This window comes from Penicillium mononematosum (genome assembly GCF_028829835.1).
Source record: "Penicillium mononematosum strain IBT 11891 chromosome Unknown utg000005l:1.0-9366267.0:1.0-9372171.0, whole genome shotgun sequence".
Classification (NCBI taxonomy): Eukaryota; Fungi; Ascomycota; class Eurotiomycetes; order Eurotiales; family Aspergillaceae; genus Penicillium; species Penicillium mononematosum.
This window is the reverse complement of record NW_026643275.1, coordinates 2,692,308-2,710,926: the sequence shown is the minus strand read 5'-3', so window position 1 is coordinate 2,710,926 and position 18,619 is coordinate 2,692,308. Positions and strand designations below refer to the sequence as shown.

General features: G+C 49.5%; 10 protein-coding genes across 10 annotated transcripts; 6 read left to right on the top strand and 4 right to left on the bottom strand.

The window, feature by feature from the left end:
* Nucleotides 1-132: 132 nt before the first annotated feature.
* Nucleotides 133-462, bottom strand: N7519_009107 (low affinity NH4+ transporter; the record flags this gene model as incomplete). The annotated part of the gene is made up of 1 exon (XM_057295880.1): nucleotides 133-462. The coding sequence occupies one exon, from the start codon at nucleotides 460-462 to the stop codon at nucleotides 133-135; it is 330 nt and encodes a 109-aa protein (XP_057143762.1).
* Nucleotides 463-872: 410 nt separating this feature from the next.
* On the top strand, nucleotides 873-1,934 carry N7519_009106 (aromatic alcohol reductase; the record flags this gene model as incomplete). Its single annotated transcript, XM_057295879.1, has 2 exons — nucleotides 873-938; nucleotides 990-1,934. The coding sequence occupies 2 exons, from the start codon at nucleotides 873-875 to the stop codon at nucleotides 1,932-1,934; spliced, it is 1,011 nt and encodes a 336-aa protein (XP_057143761.1).
* Nucleotides 1,935-4,328: 2,394 nt separating this feature from the next.
* N7519_009105 (uncharacterized protein) lies at nucleotides 4,329-6,344 on the top strand (the record flags this gene model as incomplete). The annotated part of the gene is made up of 2 exons (XM_057295878.1): nucleotides 4,329-4,347; nucleotides 5,386-6,344. The coding sequence occupies 2 exons, from the start codon at nucleotides 4,329-4,331 to the stop codon at nucleotides 6,342-6,344; spliced, it is 978 nt and encodes a 325-aa protein (XP_057143760.1).
* Nucleotides 6,345-6,976: 632 nt separating this feature from the next.
* N7519_009104 (uncharacterized protein) lies at nucleotides 6,977-7,461 on the top strand (the record flags this gene model as incomplete). The annotated part of the gene is made up of 2 exons (XM_057295877.1): nucleotides 6,977-7,024; nucleotides 7,270-7,461. Coding segments are annotated over 2 exons (240 nt in total), but the record flags the coding sequence as incomplete, so codon positions are not given.
* Nucleotides 7,462-7,520: 59 nt separating this feature from the next.
* Nucleotides 7,521-8,773, top strand: N7519_009103 (uncharacterized protein; the record flags this gene model as incomplete). The annotated part of the gene is made up of 5 exons (XM_057295876.1): nucleotides 7,521-7,671; nucleotides 7,727-7,736; nucleotides 7,794-7,949; nucleotides 8,003-8,276; nucleotides 8,324-8,773. 5 exons carry the CDS (start codon nucleotides 7,521-7,523, stop codon nucleotides 8,771-8,773), a joined length of 1,041 nt encoding a protein of 346 aa, XP_057143758.1.
* Nucleotides 8,774-9,353: 580 nt separating this feature from the next.
* On the top strand, nucleotides 9,354-10,552 carry N7519_009102 (mannosyltransferase complex subunit MNN9; the record flags this gene model as incomplete). Its single annotated transcript, XM_057295875.1, has 3 exons — nucleotides 9,354-9,636; nucleotides 9,733-10,469; nucleotides 10,532-10,552. The coding sequence occupies 3 exons, from the start codon at nucleotides 9,354-9,356 to the stop codon at nucleotides 10,550-10,552; spliced, it is 1,041 nt and encodes a 346-aa protein (XP_057143757.1).
* A 1,250-nt stretch (nucleotides 10,553-11,802) lies between these two features.
* Nucleotides 11,803-13,540, bottom strand: N7519_009101 (uncharacterized protein; the record flags this gene model as incomplete). Its single annotated transcript, XM_057295874.1, has 5 exons — nucleotides 11,803-11,851; nucleotides 11,907-12,798; nucleotides 12,845-13,184; nucleotides 13,237-13,380; nucleotides 13,463-13,540. 5 exons carry the CDS (start codon nucleotides 13,538-13,540, stop codon nucleotides 11,803-11,805), a joined length of 1,503 nt encoding a protein of 500 aa, XP_057143756.1.
* A 573-nt stretch (nucleotides 13,541-14,113) lies between these two features.
* Nucleotides 14,114-15,498, bottom strand: N7519_009100 (Zn(2+) transporter YKE4; the record flags this gene model as incomplete). Its single annotated transcript, XM_057295873.1, has 4 exons — nucleotides 14,114-14,129; nucleotides 14,197-15,112; nucleotides 15,162-15,312; nucleotides 15,364-15,498. The coding sequence occupies 4 exons, from the start codon at nucleotides 15,496-15,498 to the stop codon at nucleotides 14,114-14,116; spliced, it is 1,218 nt and encodes a 405-aa protein (XP_057143755.1).
* A 237-nt stretch (nucleotides 15,499-15,735) lies between these two features.
* On the top strand, nucleotides 15,736-16,486 carry N7519_009099 (nucleolar protein 16; the record flags this gene model as incomplete). Its single annotated transcript, XM_057295872.1, has 2 exons — nucleotides 15,736-15,863; nucleotides 15,913-16,486. The coding sequence occupies 2 exons, from the start codon at nucleotides 15,736-15,738 to the stop codon at nucleotides 16,484-16,486; spliced, it is 702 nt and encodes a 233-aa protein (XP_057143754.1).
* Nucleotides 16,487-16,641: 155 nt separating this feature from the next.
* N7519_009098 (PEX28-32 family peroxisomal membrane protein) lies at nucleotides 16,642-18,305 on the bottom strand (the record flags this gene model as incomplete). The annotated part of the gene is given in 4 exon segments (XM_057295871.1): nucleotides 16,642-17,015; nucleotides 17,034-17,923; nucleotides 17,976-18,113; nucleotides 18,172-18,305. 4 exon segments carry the CDS (start codon nucleotides 18,303-18,305, stop codon nucleotides 16,642-16,644), a joined length of 1,536 nt encoding a protein of 511 aa, XP_057143753.1.
* Nucleotides 18,306-18,619: the final 314 nt, after the last annotated feature.

Sequence of the window (18,619 nt, the reverse complement as noted above, 5' to 3'; positions counted from 1 at the left end):
AGGATCTAATGAAACATTAGTGCATTAATGAGATCTAAAGCAGCGTTTCCTGCGAATCGGTCTTTTCTTGCACCCTTTCTATCTTGATATGAAACCGTTCCGCAAAACAGAAAAGCAGGGCAACAACTACACCTAACCCGGCGAGCCCAACACCCATGCAAAACGCCCCTCGGTAGCCCTGCAAGACATTCTTCCTTGACCATTGACCTGGCTCTCGACAGTACCGGCAAAACCAAGCCCAATGGAGATGGAATAGTTGACAAACGTAGTCACCAGCGACGCAGCCAGACCCTGATGCTGGCGCGGCATAGCTCGACTCAGGATAATCGTGGCAGCGGGAAACGACGAATTCATGTCCCATGGAAGGGCAATGATCCCCACGAACGTCTGACGGTCTTCACGGTCTTCACTCCGGGCTCCAGGTTCGCTGGGTAGCGCTTGTGATGGTTGTTCAGAGGACATTTTCACTGTGAAATGATGTTTCTTGACAATCACGGGGCCTGGGAAGCTAGTCCTAGTCCTAGTAGACCCGTTGTAGAAAAGGTAGGGATGGTGTTTGCGAACGGAGTATGTTTCATCGTGAGGCTGTGCTCGGGTCAAATCTGTCTACTCCGAGTCATGATTAGACCACACTCGGCCGTCTGACACTAGGGGAAATGGGTAGGAAGATGCTCCGAGTGTTTCTCTCATTCAACAACTTAACGCCGCTCGGGGTGGACATCGTGCGGCTATTGCGGCGTTTCAAGCTGTAGTGCGGCTGCGGCGGCGGAGATCATAAGCCGGAATTAGTATAAATTAATCATGATTCAGCTGCACTTGAGTCGGTTCATTCAATCCAATCCAGATCAATTCACATATATCACTCAAGCAAAATGTCATATGCTAAGGATCAGCCCGCCGGCTTCACCAACGCCATTGAGAGAGTCGCCATTGTCGGTGTACGTAAACCCCCCAACAAGTACAATACATGAGACTAACCAACTTACTAGGCCGGAGGTACTGTTGGCTCTGTTCTTGCCGCCGCCCTCCTTAAAACTGGCAAACACACCGTCACTGCCCTCTCGCGTAAAGACAGTTCTAACAAGCTCCCCGAGGGCGTCGTTGTCGCCCCCGTCGACTACAGCGATGAGGCCTCCATTGTCGATGCCCTCAAGGGCCAACAGTTCTTTATTATTACTGTCGCCCCCACTGCGCCCCGCGACACACACAGCAAGCTCGTCCAGGCGGCCGCCAAGGCAGGGGTCCCCTACATCATGCCCAACGGATACGCCGGCGACATTGAGCATGTCAAGTTCGGCCAGGATGTCATGCTCGGACCCGTGGCCCAGGCTAACCGAGACGAGATTGAGAAGCTGGGCATGAAATGGATCACCGTGTGCTGTGGGTTCTGGTACGACTACAGCTTAGCGGGCGGGTCGGCGCGCTTCGGGTTCGACTTTGACAAGAAAGAACTGACGATCTACGGCGACGGCAACACCAAGACTTCAGTCTCGACTCTGGCCCAGGTCGGACGCGCCGTTGCGACTGTGCTCAGCCTGAAGGTGCTTCCGGATGACGAGAACGACAAGAGCCTGACTCTCTCGAGCTGGCTCAACAAGCCCGTCTACCTCAAGAGCTTTGTCCTCAGCCAGAACGAGATGTTTGAGAGCGTCAAGCGCGTGACTGGCACGACGGACGCTGACTGGACGATTACCCAGGAGGATGTCCATGAGCGATACGCAGATGGTCTGGGGATGGTCAAGACTGGCAACATGGCTGGGTTTGCTAAGCTGCTCTACGCGCGAGCGTTCTTCCCGGAGGATGCCGGCAACCACTCTGATAAGGCACAGAACGAGCTGTTGGGCTTGCCGGAGGAGAAGTTGGACGAGGCTACCCAGGTCGGGATTGATATGGTCAAGGCGCTGCAGAGCCGTGCGGAGCGCATGGCTTCATAGAGATGTACATTCTTAGAATTTGGAATCGTTTCCTTGTTTGAATCCAGGCGACAAAACATAAAAAGGTTCATGTTAGCTTAAATCAAGTAGGTCTGACCTAATACGGAATGTGTAACTTGCCCAGGTGGTAGTTATCTTTCCGAAGCCGAGATAGAGTTTGGGTGAATGTTCAGCTGTTGGGGTATGGATATAAACAGTGCTGGGCGGTCATGGGGCGACCAAAGTGGGTAGAAAAGCAGCCGCTTCTGGCGTCAAAAGCGGTCATTTTCGTCCTTTTCACAGGTCCTCATATTCTAGTTGTAATGCATGAGGAGTATGACTAGAACAACAAACTATAGGGTACATTTTTCTTGCATGGAGTATGTCGATGGTATGTTACTCATTACATATTCAAAAAAGCAATTTTAACTGATATCGGAGCGTATGGTTGCTTGGTTGCTTATGCTATTCTTGAGACCGTTCTCTAGTGTTTGTGGATCAGAGCTATCAACCAGATGGGAATGCGATTGATGGATATCCACCCTAATCCCCCCCGCTACAGGACCATCCAACCTCCTTCGGTGTCTATTGGACGCTGGCATGGCTTGGGCAGTTCGTGAGATTCCACTGGCGCGGTGTTATGTTCAGCTTCGTAAAAGCGCCAGTCTCGAGTCAGCATGATCCAAGGATTGCTCCGTAATTCCTCTCGGGCAGAAACAAGACACTCTACTAGGACACCCCGGCTTCCCGCATACTGCCCACCCAATACTCTCAGACCAAGTCTGATGTGATATACTCCGTACTCCGTACAGAGTGGAGTATATCAGCCTACTTTTCTAGCTCACAGTAAACACTTACTCCAACCCACCAACCACCCACCTTGCCCCGCGCACCCGCATCGAGCCATCCCACTATAGGATCCCCTCGACCCGAAACTCCATGCAGCAAGCCGCCGCTAAGCACGCCTTATTTGATGGGCCTGCAAGCCACTGTATGCGACAGGCCAAAGCCCCTTACGCCGGGCTATCGAGTAAATATTCACAATGCCGAAATCAACCGACTGTACTGCGTATAATTGGTGGGGGGGGGGGGTTGGGTTGGTTAGTACCAGGGCATGATAACGAAGTAACAGACTCCGTCGGATGTGTGGGTCACTCATGTTTTGAGATTATGTCGGTAAGCTTGTCTTTTCGGTCTGCTGCAGATGCTAGTCGTTTTTTATTTTTCATTTATTTTTCATTTATTTTTTAGTTTTCTTAGTTTTGTCTTGATAAGGGCGGGATAGGTTATCTGTAGTTTGCTGTATGAGGGAGAAAGAGTTGGCCCAAGATCTGATATCAACTTTTGGGATCATGAGAATTCCAAAAGAGTCCAGTTGACACGTAAGTTCGTCGTGTTGGGCGAGGCCGTACCTGTTTGCTTTGTGTACTTTCTTCAGTCCAAGGTTTTTCATTTATTTTTGAGATTAGGATATATCCCGAATGAGGTTCCAGGGTTTCACTACGTCAGATAATTTCCGTGGTGGGGGCGAGCAGCCGAGGCTAAGGTCTCATAAATCCCTTTCTGCCGTGGACTTGTATTTGGATTTGAATTTGGACCATAGACTCCTCGCTAGTAAGTTTCACCTTCTCCGCGTAGTACAGCGTACAGCAGAAAGGTCCAAGAGGGTGCAGAACTCACAGTATGCAGGGGCAGAGTGGCAAAGCTGTGGAAACTTACTACCTCGATTTACTTTCCAGTATTAGGAATGGTGGGCATGCTGGTTAATATCAATATATCATTCGCTAGTCTAGAATCCTCCCAGGTGTTTGATTTTAAATACATATATTTAAGTGGATAAGGTGAAGAAGATCAGCTCTAGGCACATATGAACCCAAATTACGCGGTAATGAAACCGAAGCCAGCCCATTCTGCAGCTCGCCCAATCAAGGCTAATGGGTAGCTTGGCCCAATTTGCTTTTTGTGCCTTTATTATTAGTTCATCAGTGATTCCAGTAGGTCATCGCATCGTTCAGATGTCACTCTGTCTAGGGGATCATGGTTCACCCAACACAAAGATAGAGTAAAATACCACATTTGAATATAGGATCTAAGCCTGTTCTAAAGATATCCAATTCTGCAGCCTTGCAACCAAATGCGTCACTGTTCCGGCAATGGGATAGCTGGATGAGTCGGGAGCTTGGACAGGAATCCGAGACATGCACACACCCCAACCATCATGAGGTTGTATCAAGCACCTAGAATATGTTATAAGGAGGTTTAGCCTAGTGCACCAGCCAATCAGGGTCAATGGTTCCCTCCCTCCACGCGTATTGATAGGTGTCGGGTGATGTGACGGACCAGGCAACACGGATGCTGGTTGGCTGGATGGAATCTCCCATCCAGCTTAGGGGATAGATTAGCTTTAGCAGAAGGATGTCGACGGATGACATGAGTCGGTAGTTGAGACGTCACTGTGTTGAGTCAAGACGCGTGCGAATCAGAGATGACCAGGTCGACGCATGACACCCCGGTCAATCACTTGCGACTGGACGGGGATCTTCACCCATTTTCACTCTGGGCGCCCACTCTCGCTAAATCAAAAACTGGATTATCTTGATTTTGATATGAAGAAGTCATTATTTTTGTTATTTTTATTTTCTCGAGTCCTTTAGAAAAAGCTGGGTCACCGGGCGGTTGCGCGTGGAGAGAGATGTACCTGGGTGAAATATTGGTTTCACAGGTGCCTGGCCCGGAGCTTTTAAGAAGAGCATTTCCTGTAGTTCTGTAGTTCTGTTTCTTTTTCTTTCCCTCACATTTCCAATTTTCCTCTTCCAAGGTTACTGGGGATCTAAAGCACCTGGGCAGCTCCACTCTGAAAGCGGCACATTCGTCATCCCGTCCCCCCCGACCTTGGTTCTGGCCTTGAAAGAGCCTGAATGTGAGGCCGTCAGAGTCCTCGGATTCATCGAAGGGTAAGATATTTTCCTTTATATTGTTTATTTATTTATTTGTTTATTATTATATTCTCTTTTCATTTTAATTTCCCTTCTTTTCTCCTTTCTGTATTGTTGCAATTTCTTTTCTTAATATTTGAGTGGAGTTTCCCCCGCAAGTGCTTAATGCACACATGCACTAACCGGGAAGAAAAAACCAACAGATGCGCAAACGGTCTCCCTCGGATTCCCCTTTTTCATTTTCCTCTTCATCATCTTCTTCTTCATCATCTCTCTACCCCTCATCACGTAGCAGTTCGTTTTCCCCAAGTAAGTGGTTCAATTACACACTCGTTTGATGATTATCTTCCCTATTTTGAGGTCCCGGGTGTCTTTCCCACTCTTCCACCATTGGCCTTCCCCCCCCCCTGCCGATTCTATATTCTCAAACTCTCCTCATATATTAAAAACATATTCTGGCGGCTATCGCGATTCGTTTCATACATTCTTCGCTAAACACGTGTGGCATGCTCATTCCCATGCTAATTAAATTTTAGGCCTATCATCGGCCTCGCACCGACGCTCAGCATTCCAACCAAGAGATCATCTTGAAAGTCTGATCACTAAACACGGCTACCCCACACCTGTGTCACTCTCCTCTCTGCGAGATCTGACAGCCACCTCATCTACTTATACTCCCCCTTCGCCACCTCGTCGGCCCCGTTATCCGGATACCATTCCGATCGACGCTTTTGACTCGCTTACCTTATCCTCATCCACGAGACCCATTCCCATCCCAAGACGTCCTGGTCCAATATACGAGGATCTTCCAGTGACACCACTCACCGGTCGACTCGACCACGACTCTTATTTTGACGATTGGGAACGTGCGTCTCAATCCGCCAAGTCCCGACAAATCCCACCAATCCGACCTTCCCGTCGCGGCCGGTATCCATCACTCCCCTCACCATCCTCAACAAGGATGCGTTCCGATAACTCACCTTACTACTCCCCGGCTGCCTCGCCAATCATGTCTCCACGACGCTCAAACTCTCCCCAACCAACTCGCTCTCGGACCCAGAACCCATCCAAGGCAAAAACCCAGAACTTCCATCTCGGCAGCCTGCCCCGGTTCCATCCTGCCGTATATCAGTCGAGCAGTACTTCCCACAATGGCACTTCCCAACCTCCATCTCCTCGCCAATCTCGGCAGCCTACCTACCGCACGACAGCCGGGTCACGCGACATGGTGTGGCAGTACCGTGAGTTCATCGAGGGCGTCCACCAGGGTCCTTCAGCGCCCCGTTTGGACCCTCTAGTCAGCCCGGGACCCGTTACGCCCCTGGCACTAGAGGCGGGTGACTATCTCGCCCATGGCTCGATGAACAATACATCCGAGCGGACCCCACGAGATGTGCCAAAGAATTCCGGCCCTCCGGCTGAGCTGGTGGAGAAGCTCATTGCCTACGAGGAGAAGGCTCGGCAGATGGCTCGAAAGCCCGCCAAGGGCCGGTAATAGACATATCCCACACCGGCTTTGCATCAAAATGCTGTTTCTGTTTATTATCCATTAGACAAGTGGGATCTCCTTGGAACTTTTCGTGCTTGTTTATCTTATATCTGCTTTTTGGTGTTCTGGAACAAAATGAGCTCACCCCACAAGGCTGATAAAGTGTGCATGGGGCCTTTTGTTTTTATCTCTTTTTTGCTTCTCGCATTCTCTTCATTCTCATTCCATGATCAACATCCTCGGCCTCGGCTGTTACTTGATCTATCTTGCATCACGACATCATGTATCTAAATCATATACCCCGTTTTAGTCCAGTCTCAGACCTTGGCATATCCAAGTGAAAGCCAAGCATAAACTTTCAATATGAAACATTATATTGTAGTTCTCTTTTCTTGGTTTGGTAGTAACAGCTACCTAGTCGACACTATGACCGGTGCTCCTTCCAATCCTGATGGTTGTAGATTGTAGAGGGCTAATGTCTGAGGTGTGGTGGGCATGTCGGTTTAGCAGTTTGACACTCGGATCTATATCCGCTTCATTTGGAGTCCGCCGCCTCCCGTGTTGTCCGTATCTAGATTGCCTTTCTGAGCAATGACTTTTTATCTAGTCTGTTTTTGGACCTTGTAACTTTTCCCTAGAAGGATCTCACTGGGTTTTATCCTATTGTCTCTGAGGTCAGGCCCGGGGTAAGCCAGGTTATTTCACAGAGATCAGATAAAAGATCTACAACTATTGATATCAAACTCCCAAAGTTAATCCCCAGATTTACTACTCCGTATAGGGCTAGCTCGAAAGCCAACCTCCAATTTGCGCCTGAGGCATCACCCGCGATTCGGAGGAACACTCCATCTCCCCAAGAGGAATCTGCGGGGCCCAAATTCATTAAAACAGACCCCCCTCAATGATATTTTCCTCATTTACTCCATTACAGTCATATATATACCCCAGCTTCCCCAGAAAAGACGCCCCAGCTCGGAAAACCCTCCTTGGCAGCCCGGAAACTCCAGAAACTCCAAAGTACCCTCCTCCGTATCCTTATCGGTATCCGTCACCGCATTTTGATTTATCGCCCGCGCCTTGCGCACGAGCACCCTACGATTTCCGCGAGGCGTCCATTCGGTGACACATTGGATCTGCGATCCAGGATCAGGGATTGGAGGAAATATCTGGGGTTCTTGGACGATGTCATCTACGCCGGCGCCTTTACCTGTTTCGGCGCCTGATATGACGGGTCAACAGAAGGCGGAAAACGCGCTTGCTCAGTCCGGGACCTCGAAGTCGAATTACAAGGGTTTTGTGGCGGGCGTTTTTTCAGGAATCGCGAAGCTTAGTGGTAAGTCGTATTCCTGTGCTATTATTTGGGGTTGAGGCTAATTTTGTTTTCATAGTTGGCCATCCGTATGCATAACCAACTACATACTTCGCCTTGGGCCGATTGTTAACGAAATTTCACAGATTCGATACCGTCAAGGTTCGCCTGCAGACTAGCAAAGATGTGCAGTTCCGGGGACCGTTGGATTGCTCGTTGCAGACTTTGCGGAAGGAAGGATTACAAGGGTTTTATAAGGGAGCCACGCCGCCGCTGGTCGGATGGATGATGATGGACTCTGTGTAGGTGCTCCGCTATTAGGCCCTGGGAATGAATAGTGCTGACTTGTCTGCAGCATGCTGGGCTCCTTGACTCTATATCGCCGATTACTACTCGAAAATGTCTTCTCGAAACCTCACATCCGCCCCTACCTTCCCTTCTCCCGCTACCAGCCAGACCTCGCAACCCTCCCTAGTTTCGGACACGGCATTGCAGGTATCATGGCCGGTACAACGGTCAGCTTCATCGCTGCCCCAGTCGAACACGTCAAGGCACGCCTGCAAGTGCAATACGCCGCGGACAAATCGAAGCGCATGTACAGCGGGCCGATCGACTGTATGCGCAAGATGGTGAGTTCCAGTGGCTACGTAATGTACGCAGCAACTAACATGGATAGGTTCGCACTCATGGCATCAGCGGACTATATCGCGGCCTCTGCGCGACGATCTTCTTCCGCTCGTTTTTCTTCTTCTGGTGGGGCTCCTATGACGTCCTGACTCGCTATTTCAAAAAGAACACTACATTGTCCGCCCCTGCAATCAATTTCTGGGCCGGTGGTATCTCCGCCCAGTGCTTCTGGCTCACTTCCTACCCGTCCGACGTCGTTAAGCAGCGTCTGATGACCGACCCCATGGGTGGAGCGATGAATGACGGCAAGCGACAATTCCGCGGCTGGAAGGACGCTGCGGTTGCCGTATGGCGTGAGCGTGGGTGGAGAGGGTACTGGCGGGGCTTCGTGCCATGCTTCCTTAGGGCGTTCCCGGCGAATGCGATGGCTCTGGTTGCATTCGAGGGTGTGATGCGTACCCTGCCTAACTTCTTCATGGTCTACACGAACCCAAAATGATTGCATATAGAGAAGCCTCATGGATAGATACTTAATTAGAAGAACATACCCATTGTTTTACGCTTTATTCATTGCCCCTGAGGAAAGTTAATCGTGGGTTGGGGGAAACCCGTGATCAGGAATGTACTATGTAGTGACAGGCCGCATTCGGCGATGAGACTCTTCGGGACCCTCCTTGGAGTATTCCGCGAACACGGAGATTTTTTCAAAGCCCGAACCAATCCCGATTCGTAATTGGGCCATGCAGCCCTGGAGCTGGAGTTGTGATCTCGACCGCCGTGGGTTCTCGGCCGCTGTGGAAGGGTCCTTGATAGTGAGGTGACATGGGGTTGTCTTGGATTGTCTCTTTCCGGACAGGACAAAGAATAAAAGTTATCGATTATCCTAGCTGTTCTCTTGATTCTAATCCCTCTCACGTCAAAATTACTTTCCCGTAGTCGTCACCAGGGGAGGAACTGAGGCAAGGTTGAGTCTGGTTGCTTGGTGCCTGAGGCATTTCCGCAAGCCAAACGTCAACTGTTTCACTTGGATAGCGACACGTCTCAAATCTCTCCAATTTAACATTTAAAGCTGGTCGGCCATGGCCGTTGCACGCTCCATGCGCCGCACGAGCCCAATTAGCCTGGTGCTAGCAGCGCTGCTGGCATTTGGCTTCATATGTTTCCTGCTTTCCCCCTCGACACCCTCCGCATCCTCCGCATCCGCCAGCTCCCAACAGCGCCAGGAAAACGCCGCCGAACACCCCCTCTCCCCACCCACAAAACCCTTCTTCAAATCACAGCCTGTCCGAAGCGATGGCTACAAGGCAGCTCCCCCCGGTTGTCCACTACGACCTCAACAGCCTAACCAACACCGCGGACTCAGTCGCCAACAGCGAGCGGATCCTCATCCTCACCCCGCTAGCCCGCTTCTACCAAGGATACTGGGATAACATCGAGAAGCTGACATATCCGCACGAGCTGATCTCCCTGGGATTCATCGCACCGAAGACAAGCGAGGAAACGCCGCAGTTGCGGCTCTAGAAAAGGCCATTGCCAAGACGCAATCCGGACCAATCGACAATCGCTTCGCGAGTATCAGTATCCTCCGCCAAGACTTCGAGCCGCCATTGAAATCCCAGGATGAGAAGGCCCGCCATGCAATGGCCGCGCAGAAAGAGCGCCGCGAGTCAATGAGTCGTGCGAGAAATAGTCTCGTCTTTACAACGCTCGGCCCCGGGACTTCGTGGGTCCTCTGGTTGGATAGCGATATTGTCGAGACGCCGGCTACTCTCATTCAGGATCTAACGGGCTTCGATCAGCCGGTCATTGTGCCGAACTGCTTCCAGCGCTATTACGATTCCTCGAAGAAGAAGTGGGATGTCAGGCCTTATGACTACAACTCTTGGGTTGATAGCCAGACTGCGCAGAATCTCGCTGCGAACATGGGGCCGGATGAGATTCTCTTGGAAGGTTATGCTGAGATGCCGACGTATCGTACCCTGATGGCGCACTTGCCGGATATGAAGAAGCTCGATCCGAAGAAGATGCTTGCTCTTGACGGTGTTGGTGGGACGGCGTTGTTGGTCAAGGCGGATGTTCATCGTGACGGTGCCATGTTCCCTGCCTTCCCGTTCTTCCATTTGGTGGAGACGGAGGGCTTTGCGAAGATGGCTCGAAGACTGGGTTATGAGGTTATTGGACTCCCGGATTACTTCGTATGTTTCGACCTTCGTCTAGTCTGCAGAGAAGGGGATAATTTTGCTGACATGCTTCTCAGGTCTACCATTATAACGAGTAAATGGCTTCCAGCCTCGTCTAACGTCTATTTCGCTTGCATACACTGCGCTGTGCGCGTCTCGAGCTCTTTCTCGCCTCTCGTCGCCATGCGAGAGGTTCATTAACCACATTCACCTCGGCATGCGTTCTTCCGTTGAGGCTTTTTATTATTTCATAGGTACTTGGGATAGTCGCTTCCCCAAGTCCAAAATTGTCTTTGCATTCTTCTGTGTATTACCAAGGAATATGACTGGGTATTCATCCATGTTGGAGAGGAGTTAGCTCTAGAGGGGCGTTGCTGGCTTGATGATTCTTGTGCATTTATTTTGGCTCTAACATGGCTATCGCCATCTCCAATGAACGGTTATTTATTCGTGCAAGATGAATCTAGATGGTTATATATAAAAGGCATCGTAGTATCTGGTTGAACGTGGCATTGGTCTATTTACCAGCCATGCAGGTGTCACCTGGATCTCTTTTTCAATGAACCAAAGGCGCGGACTTTTGTCGTAGCACCAAGGCTCAACAGTGCTGGGAGTATGATACATCCATGGATGTATTGCCAGTGCCCATCTATACTGCTGCGTACTCAAATCAGATTTTCTGCTGCCACAGGTTAGTAGTATGGTAATTCTACACACACCCGCTCTCTTCCAAGGTTATTGGTTATCGTCGTTCATTATATGGTTTACTCTACATGGAAAGGTCTTTTTTTTTCGGGGGGTTTCCCTGTTTTTTCTTTGTTATTTTGTAACTATCCTAAATATTTTTTGGCTTTGCTTTTTTCCCTTGGTAAAAAATATCGATCTCCAGCTCCATCATTTTAATCACCGCAAGACATCGTCAGAATCCCGGTCAGACATAATGTCTGATGAGACAAGAAGACAGTCAGATGACACACGTGAAGGAGGTGACTTAGTTAAAGATGCAAGGCAGGGCACACAATGATTAGATCAGGGTGAGAACGAAAAAAGGATGTAAGATGAGAAAATAGAGAAGAAGGGTGAGAAGGAAAGTACCTACTTCCCCCTTGTAACCTCCAGGGCTATGAAAGATCAATCAGGCTACTGTGACTTCGTAGATACGCTTAAGCACATACATATAATGAATGGATTGCTAAAGAATAACTGATACCGTTGAGCACTTTCCCTGGGATGGAATTGTAACAGTTGATGAGATACTTCAAACGAAACCGAACAAAGGCAAAAGACGTGATGTATGTTGAATACACCTTCAACAATAAAAAAAATCCTCGAGCAAATGTCATGCCTTTCACGTCTCCAAAATTCTTGGTCCACTTTCGCCTTCGATCCATCGTTCTCTATGATATATCAGTACATTGCCCTCAACAGCAGAACAGTTGGGCAGCTACTCACACTACCTTGAGGTCACTCTCAGATAGATGCAACGAAAACTTGCAAGGAGAGTAAACACAATTATTGCCGAAGGGACAATGGTGGCTTAGGTAGCAGTCATAATCCGAGCAACCAGGGCCATTGGGACATTGACCCTTTCTTGCTCTGTTCTTTTGTATGACGATCTCACTAGCGTTTAACTTTTCATCATGAACCATTTTACACCAGACCCGGTCGCAGCGTCCCAGAAGATAATGGTTATTGCAGAATCCTCTGGGTAAGATCTGGTCTAGTTTCTTGAAATAGGAGTTGTTGGCAGCGGTATCTGAGGGGGCCCGGATCGGTGGGTCTATTCGTTGTTTGCGTGCATTATATTCGATTATTTTCTTTTCTTTGGTCTCGCGTCTTTTGATTGTGAGATTTTGATGATGACTGGATGCTCCAATTGTCGCATATGTCGAAGGATACCTCACAGAAATTCCACCATTCCCCGAGACATCAACATCAGGATCCATCATTGATCCCTGGATCAAAGGCGTAGCAATTGCAGGGCCATTGAGAGTTGTCACTTGAGATAACTCTCCATTGGAATTTGCACGTGAATCCCGACACAACGAGGATGTGCCGTTTGTTTCATCGGCGGCAGTCACCGAAGATCTTTGGAAGCGAAGACGACTGGGGTCCTGTTCACTTGGAAGATGCTCACAACGGAACACGTCATCGAAACGGGTGATTTCAAATCCTAGGGTCTTAAACTGTGTCCCTGCAGGGGTCGTTTCGACGAGAACAATCCGCTTTTCACCCTCACTATCTCCGGTAAAATCACGGAGCTGGTGTATGTAGCCTTTATCATGACAAGCAGCAAAAAACACTTTTTTGCACTGGAAATTTCGATGGAAGTGATTCAGCATCCCTGCTGGATTATCAGTAGAGCACAAAAATAGGTAATAAAGTCTTACTGTTCATTTTAGCATCCGCGTTCTCTTTGCCCGGACCAACATTGATAAACTCGAATTCAGCCCGACTGTTGGTGAATTGTTCTGCAAAGCGATGCAAATCCTTCTCGAACGGTATTACTTTGTTTTTATGCAATGCCCTCGCCAGATCATTCAGATTTGCATAGATTCGGACAAGGATGGGCACGTCCTCGCTGCTGTATGGACTGTCCCGCAAATAATCTCTTACTGCCTTTGTAAGCCTCCTGGAGGCTTCAACAGCGCCGTCTGGACTCTGTAGCAAAGTGTCTAGGAATTTGGCGCCATCGCCATCAACTAGCACAACTATGAAGGGATACCTATTCTAGGAAAAGTCAGCTTCAATTCGGTGGCTTAAAGTTTAGAAAAAAGCCCACATGGATATCGTTTAACCTCCTAACTTCTTTTTTAGCTTCGTCGTTTTCCTCTTGGAATGTGCGTCGAGAACTCTTCTCGCTCTCAAGTTCAAACTTAAGGTCTCGGATTCGCTCCTCGTGCGTTTCAATGATTCGAAAAGCCTCCTTTGAATAGAATCTTGTAAGAGAAGAGCGCAATTGCCTGACACTGTGGTAGATTCAGGCTTCTTCGGTTTGGACCACCTACCTCGACCAAGACCTTCTTGTTTTCTTCAAACAACTCAGAGAATTGTGACTTTAGGGCTCCGACCTCCATAATTTCCATAGTTTGTTATTAGAAAAGGTTGAAAAGATGGAGCAATTTCTTCAAGACTTTTCTTTGAGGGGCTGCAAGTCAGGATTAAAAAGAATAACCAAGTGGACGGAGATCGGGCTCCTTCCCTACTTGGTTTCTCTGCAATGACAACTCATGACCAAAGCCTCAATCTGATCCGATACCTGGCATCCAACCATTACATTCTATGCAATGCCTCATTACGTGTTACTCGGGCAGCCACGCATATTTAACGTGATCATTGGCCGGGAGCTTCCCTAAAGACATCGTGGCTTGCCTCATCACGTATATGGAAGTGCATACCGGACTACAGCTTTGGGACGCATCCTGATAAAACAGGAGGTATTATATCTGGGTACACAGGCTTAGCCTAATATTTCGGAGGTCCCACTGTATCTAGTTGAACGTGGCGTTTGTCGATTTACCAGCCAGGCAGATGTCACTTAGATCTCTTTTGCAATGAACCAAAGGCACGGACTTCTGTCGTACCACCAAGGCTCAACTGTGCTGGGAATATGATATTGCCGGTGTACATCAGCATACACCAACCCCAATACAACGAAATCAATCCCAGGAGATACTATAAAGTGTGTCAGCGATACTTGTACCATCGGAGTCTTGCGGGGAAAAAAGAAACCTATACTTACGCAAGCATAATGCCGGCCCCAAGAGCAACAGCCAAAAACTGTGTGATAGTCTTCCGCACTTCAACGCCCTTGTCCTTACCAGTCTCCAGCAACTCCGGAATCACAGCCACGGTGCCAACATACAAGAATGTGCCCGCCGTAAACGGAAGAAGCATATCACCCCAGGAAAGGCTAGTTCCCAAAAGACCAGCAGGCTCAGTATCATTCAACATAGTGCCATTGCCACCAAACTCCTGAACGGCAATTCCAATAATGGTGCCCAGGAACGCACCAATAGCAGTAACGAATTGCGCGCCCATGGCCTTGCGCTTCGAGAAGCCGGACTGAATAAGCAGAGCAAAGTCACCGACTTCATGGGGGATTTCGTGGAAGAAGACAGCCACAGTAGTCGTCGCGCCGATGGTAGGCGAGGCATAGAAAGAAGAGGAAAGGGCAAGGCCATCGGTGATGTTATGGGTGAAGTCAGCAATGAGGTTAAGGTAACCGCCAAGCTTGACGCTGGGGTTGACTTCCTTCTCGGGAACGACATCAGAGGACTCCTTCGTAGCAGACTTGCGCTTCTTCAGCTCGCCGCTGGACTTCTTGGTCTCGGCACCGGATGTAACTGCATCGACTGATTCCGCGTGCGCGTGGCTGTGTGAGTGGTCATGGCCGCCCTCGCCGCCAGTCGCGATGCGTAGGGTCTTGTCCATTGCGACAAAGGTGAAGAATCCGACCATGATTCCCAAGCCGAGAAGGAGGTTCTTGTTTGGTTCAACCATTACAAAGCTCACGTGGTCCGGGGAGGCTTCGCCGACGAAGATCTCGGGAAGTAGGTGGAATAGGGTGTCACCAAGCAAGCCGCCCACGGCAAATGCGACCATCACTGACAGCGAGGAGGGGTCGATGTTTGGTGGGCATAGTGCCAGGAGGAAGTCTAGAGCTGTTAGTAGAGATCTATTACAGGTACTGAGTGGAAGACTTACTGGGTGGACCAGAGATGTACAAAGTTGCCAGAAGCGCGTTCACGGCTGGGGTGCTCGGGAAAAGGACAGAGAAGATCTTCGATGTCAAGCTGGTGGTCTCTGGGCGGGTTGCACGTTTATGCTCATTGAGAGACTCGACTAGAGGGCAGCTCTGTGGCAGGTTAGTTTACACGTAGGGAACAAAATATGTCGTACAGCATACCTGCAATTGCTCCTCGATCTGGCCCACGGAGAGCTCTCCGGGGCCAACATTAGCTGCAGCAAAGGCTGAGAACAAAAGACATCCTGCGACAAGGGCAATTCCTGTTCTGCGTGAAGGAAAAAAGCGAGAAGCCATTGCAAAGGAATTGGCCAGAGTGATGCGAGGTGACAGGCAATACTCCGTATAGCCCACGGAAGTAAAGTACCCGCGGACAGCTGAGCCGCTATCATTGTTTATCGCGGGACCCTGAACAAACATGCCAAGACTAATGTTGCAAACCCAGGAAAAAAAGTTTCGATAACGCTTTTTATTATCGCCGACTACAGCGAAGAAGAACCCATTTTGACTTCTACACTCACTTCACAATTCACAATGGGTAAAGTCTTGCAAAAGAAAAAGGCCCGCTCTGGGCGCTCCAAAGCCCGTGCCAAGGACAACCGCCTCAAGAGCGGCCACAAGAAGATCAATGTGCTGGGCAATCAGATCATCGCCGACAACTGGTATGCATATCTTGCTCACCCTGGAAATATAAAACACTAACAACTGTAGGGATCGCAATCTGACCCTGACACAAAATTACCAGCGCCTTGGTTTGATGCACAAGCTGAATGCACCATCCGGTGGCCGTGAACGCCTCCCCTCAACCAAGGACCAGACCGAGAACAAGAACTCTCTGCACATCCGCGGCAGCGCCAAAGCAGCCGCAGCCAAGCTCGATCTCGGCGAGACACGAGTCGAGCGCGATCCCGAGACTGGCAGAATTCTGCGCGTCATCCACGACGACGAAGACAACATGGAAGTGGCGGGCGTCCAGCGCTCACGCAACAACCCGCTCAACGACCCTCTGAACGACATCTTGGCAGGCAATGGCGAAAGCAACCCTCTCGCAGACTCAGTTATTGTGCAACAACTTGAGCGCCAGGCGGATCAGGAGGGCAAGACTGTTCGTGCTAAGAAGCCGCGGTACCAGAGCACGCGTGAGGGCGAGTGGGCTCAGCGCTTGATTGAGAAGCACGGAGATAATTTCACTGCTATGGCTCGTGACCGCAAGCTGAATCCTATGCAGCAAAGCGAGGGTGACTTGCGGAGGAGAATTAACAAGTGGAAGAAGAGTCAGTCGTAGTGCCTCGTTCATTTGTTCTGAGCATCTGGTTACGGCGAGTCTGGCGTTTATCTTTTTCTGTTTATTAAAAGTGTCTACCTGGATGCATGTGTCCCGAAGTAAATATATTATTGGACGGCGACTGAGCCGCTTGGATTCGTTATCTCGTGTTTTCTTTAGGTGTTACTACTGAGCGTCGAGTAGGTGACAACCCCCTCCGGCGGAAGGCTTATTCGTTGCACTACTCGTACCCATCGTCGGCGTCTCCATTCTCCCACCCCGTAGGACGCATTCCCTTCCTCCCAATCCCGTGATTTCGCCTTCTCCTTCTCCTTCTCCTTCTCCTTGCTCTTACTTTTCTTCGGAGAGAGTGTCTCAGGCAGGTCTCCGTAGGCTAAGGTCAAATCGTCATCTGACTCCTGTCGAGTCTGAGGCAAGTCCCAGACCCAACCACCAACTTCTCCAACAATGGCGTTGCCTTCGGCGTTTACGCCCGGGACCTCGAACCCAACACTGGTGATCATGCGCTCCACCACCCATTCACGGCAGTCTCAAGTCGAGTTCCCACTTCTTGCTCTTCCAAGCCCAGCCACGCGGGCACGGACATCCTCAAAGAATCGGCAGCCACGGGGTCGGTCCCCCGCGATGCGAGATGGTGATAGCGGGTCGTATGGCGCGTGACTGAACAGGAAGCTCTCCCACCCAGACTCTGACGTTCCCACAGCCCGGTGCTGCAGCTCAAAAATTTCCACCTCCCGCTCTTCAGGATATGTGTCCAAGGAGATATCTGCGAGTTTTTCCATTGCTGACATCGCTGCAGATGGGTCTGCAGGAACAGCTGAGGCGAGTCCATCATTCTCATCCGAATCTGAGTCTATGGAATCTCCGGTCATATCTTGCATCAGACCGGAGAGGAATTGTCCCACCGTTGGGTGGATGGAGAGAACCAGCGCATTGCCACCAACAAGCATCACAATTTTGAGGGGAAGCAGATGCGCACTGATAAACAATACTACTATGGCAATCGTGCATCCGAGGAAAAGAGTTGAAGAGAGCTTCTCATTGGAGAAATTCGTCAGTGGCGCAATAACAGAGATAGCCGCATCGTGGGCGTCTGAGAAATCAGCCATGCAATTCTGTAGATCTCGCATATTCCGAAGGAAATCTTTGGAAGTCTCTGGCGCTGGTTTAATAGTCCTGGCTGGTGCCAGTGCTGGTCCATCATAGGAATAGTAAGGAGTAGTGCTGGACGTCGAGGTATTTGGAGGTGGTGGGTGACGAGTCGCAAAGGCTGGCACCATTATAAAGAGCAATAGAACCACTAGGGGCAAAACCAAAAGGAGATGAGGTTCTAAGCAGATGAAAGAATAGACAAAAAGGAAAGAGATGGTATGGGTTGGAGTGTCCCAGGTGAATAGTTGCTCAACACGGCTCTGAAACAGAAATACCACACCGATTCTGTACTGGTTTTAGTTTCGGTGGATATCACAGGTGATGGTTTCAGTCCTACCTTGCATTAAAGCGACGGAAATTATTTGCCATTACAGGCAAACTGAAAGCCGGTTTCTTAGGAGAGGCCGAAGCCTTATCTCCCAATGAATCAGTTTCATCCTCATCGTCCGGGATGACTTGTTGGAGGACCCTGCAGCTGTCAGCTATTGGAACTATATTGGAACTACCCAGGGAGAAATCCATTCCAAGCATACTTTGTAAATAGGCGGTCTTGTAGTGAGTTCTTGGATAGAGAGGAAGATCTCGAATGTGAACTGTCTGGGGAACCAGGTCTATTCCGTTTTGTTGGAACCTTGGGTTCATTTAGAGCTTCTGTGAATCCATCCATGATTAGACATGGGGAACTTAGGGAAGAAAAGAAGTTGAAATGGAAGCTCGGGAATTCCAACTGTCACAGCCCAAAAGCACATGCTCTGCCGATCAAACGGGGAAAGAGGCTGACATAATCTTGTTTGCATCAGGGGCCTCGAAGTTCGATAGTTCACAAGAAAAATAACAAGTTGGCCCTTCATCTCTTTGGCTTCCTTTTATTTTCCTCTTGTTTTTATTTAATATATATCTCCTGTATATCCCCTCTGTGATTATTCACATCCAACTTCGATCCCATCTAAAGAATCCCCTTTGTTGACGGGGTTATTAAAT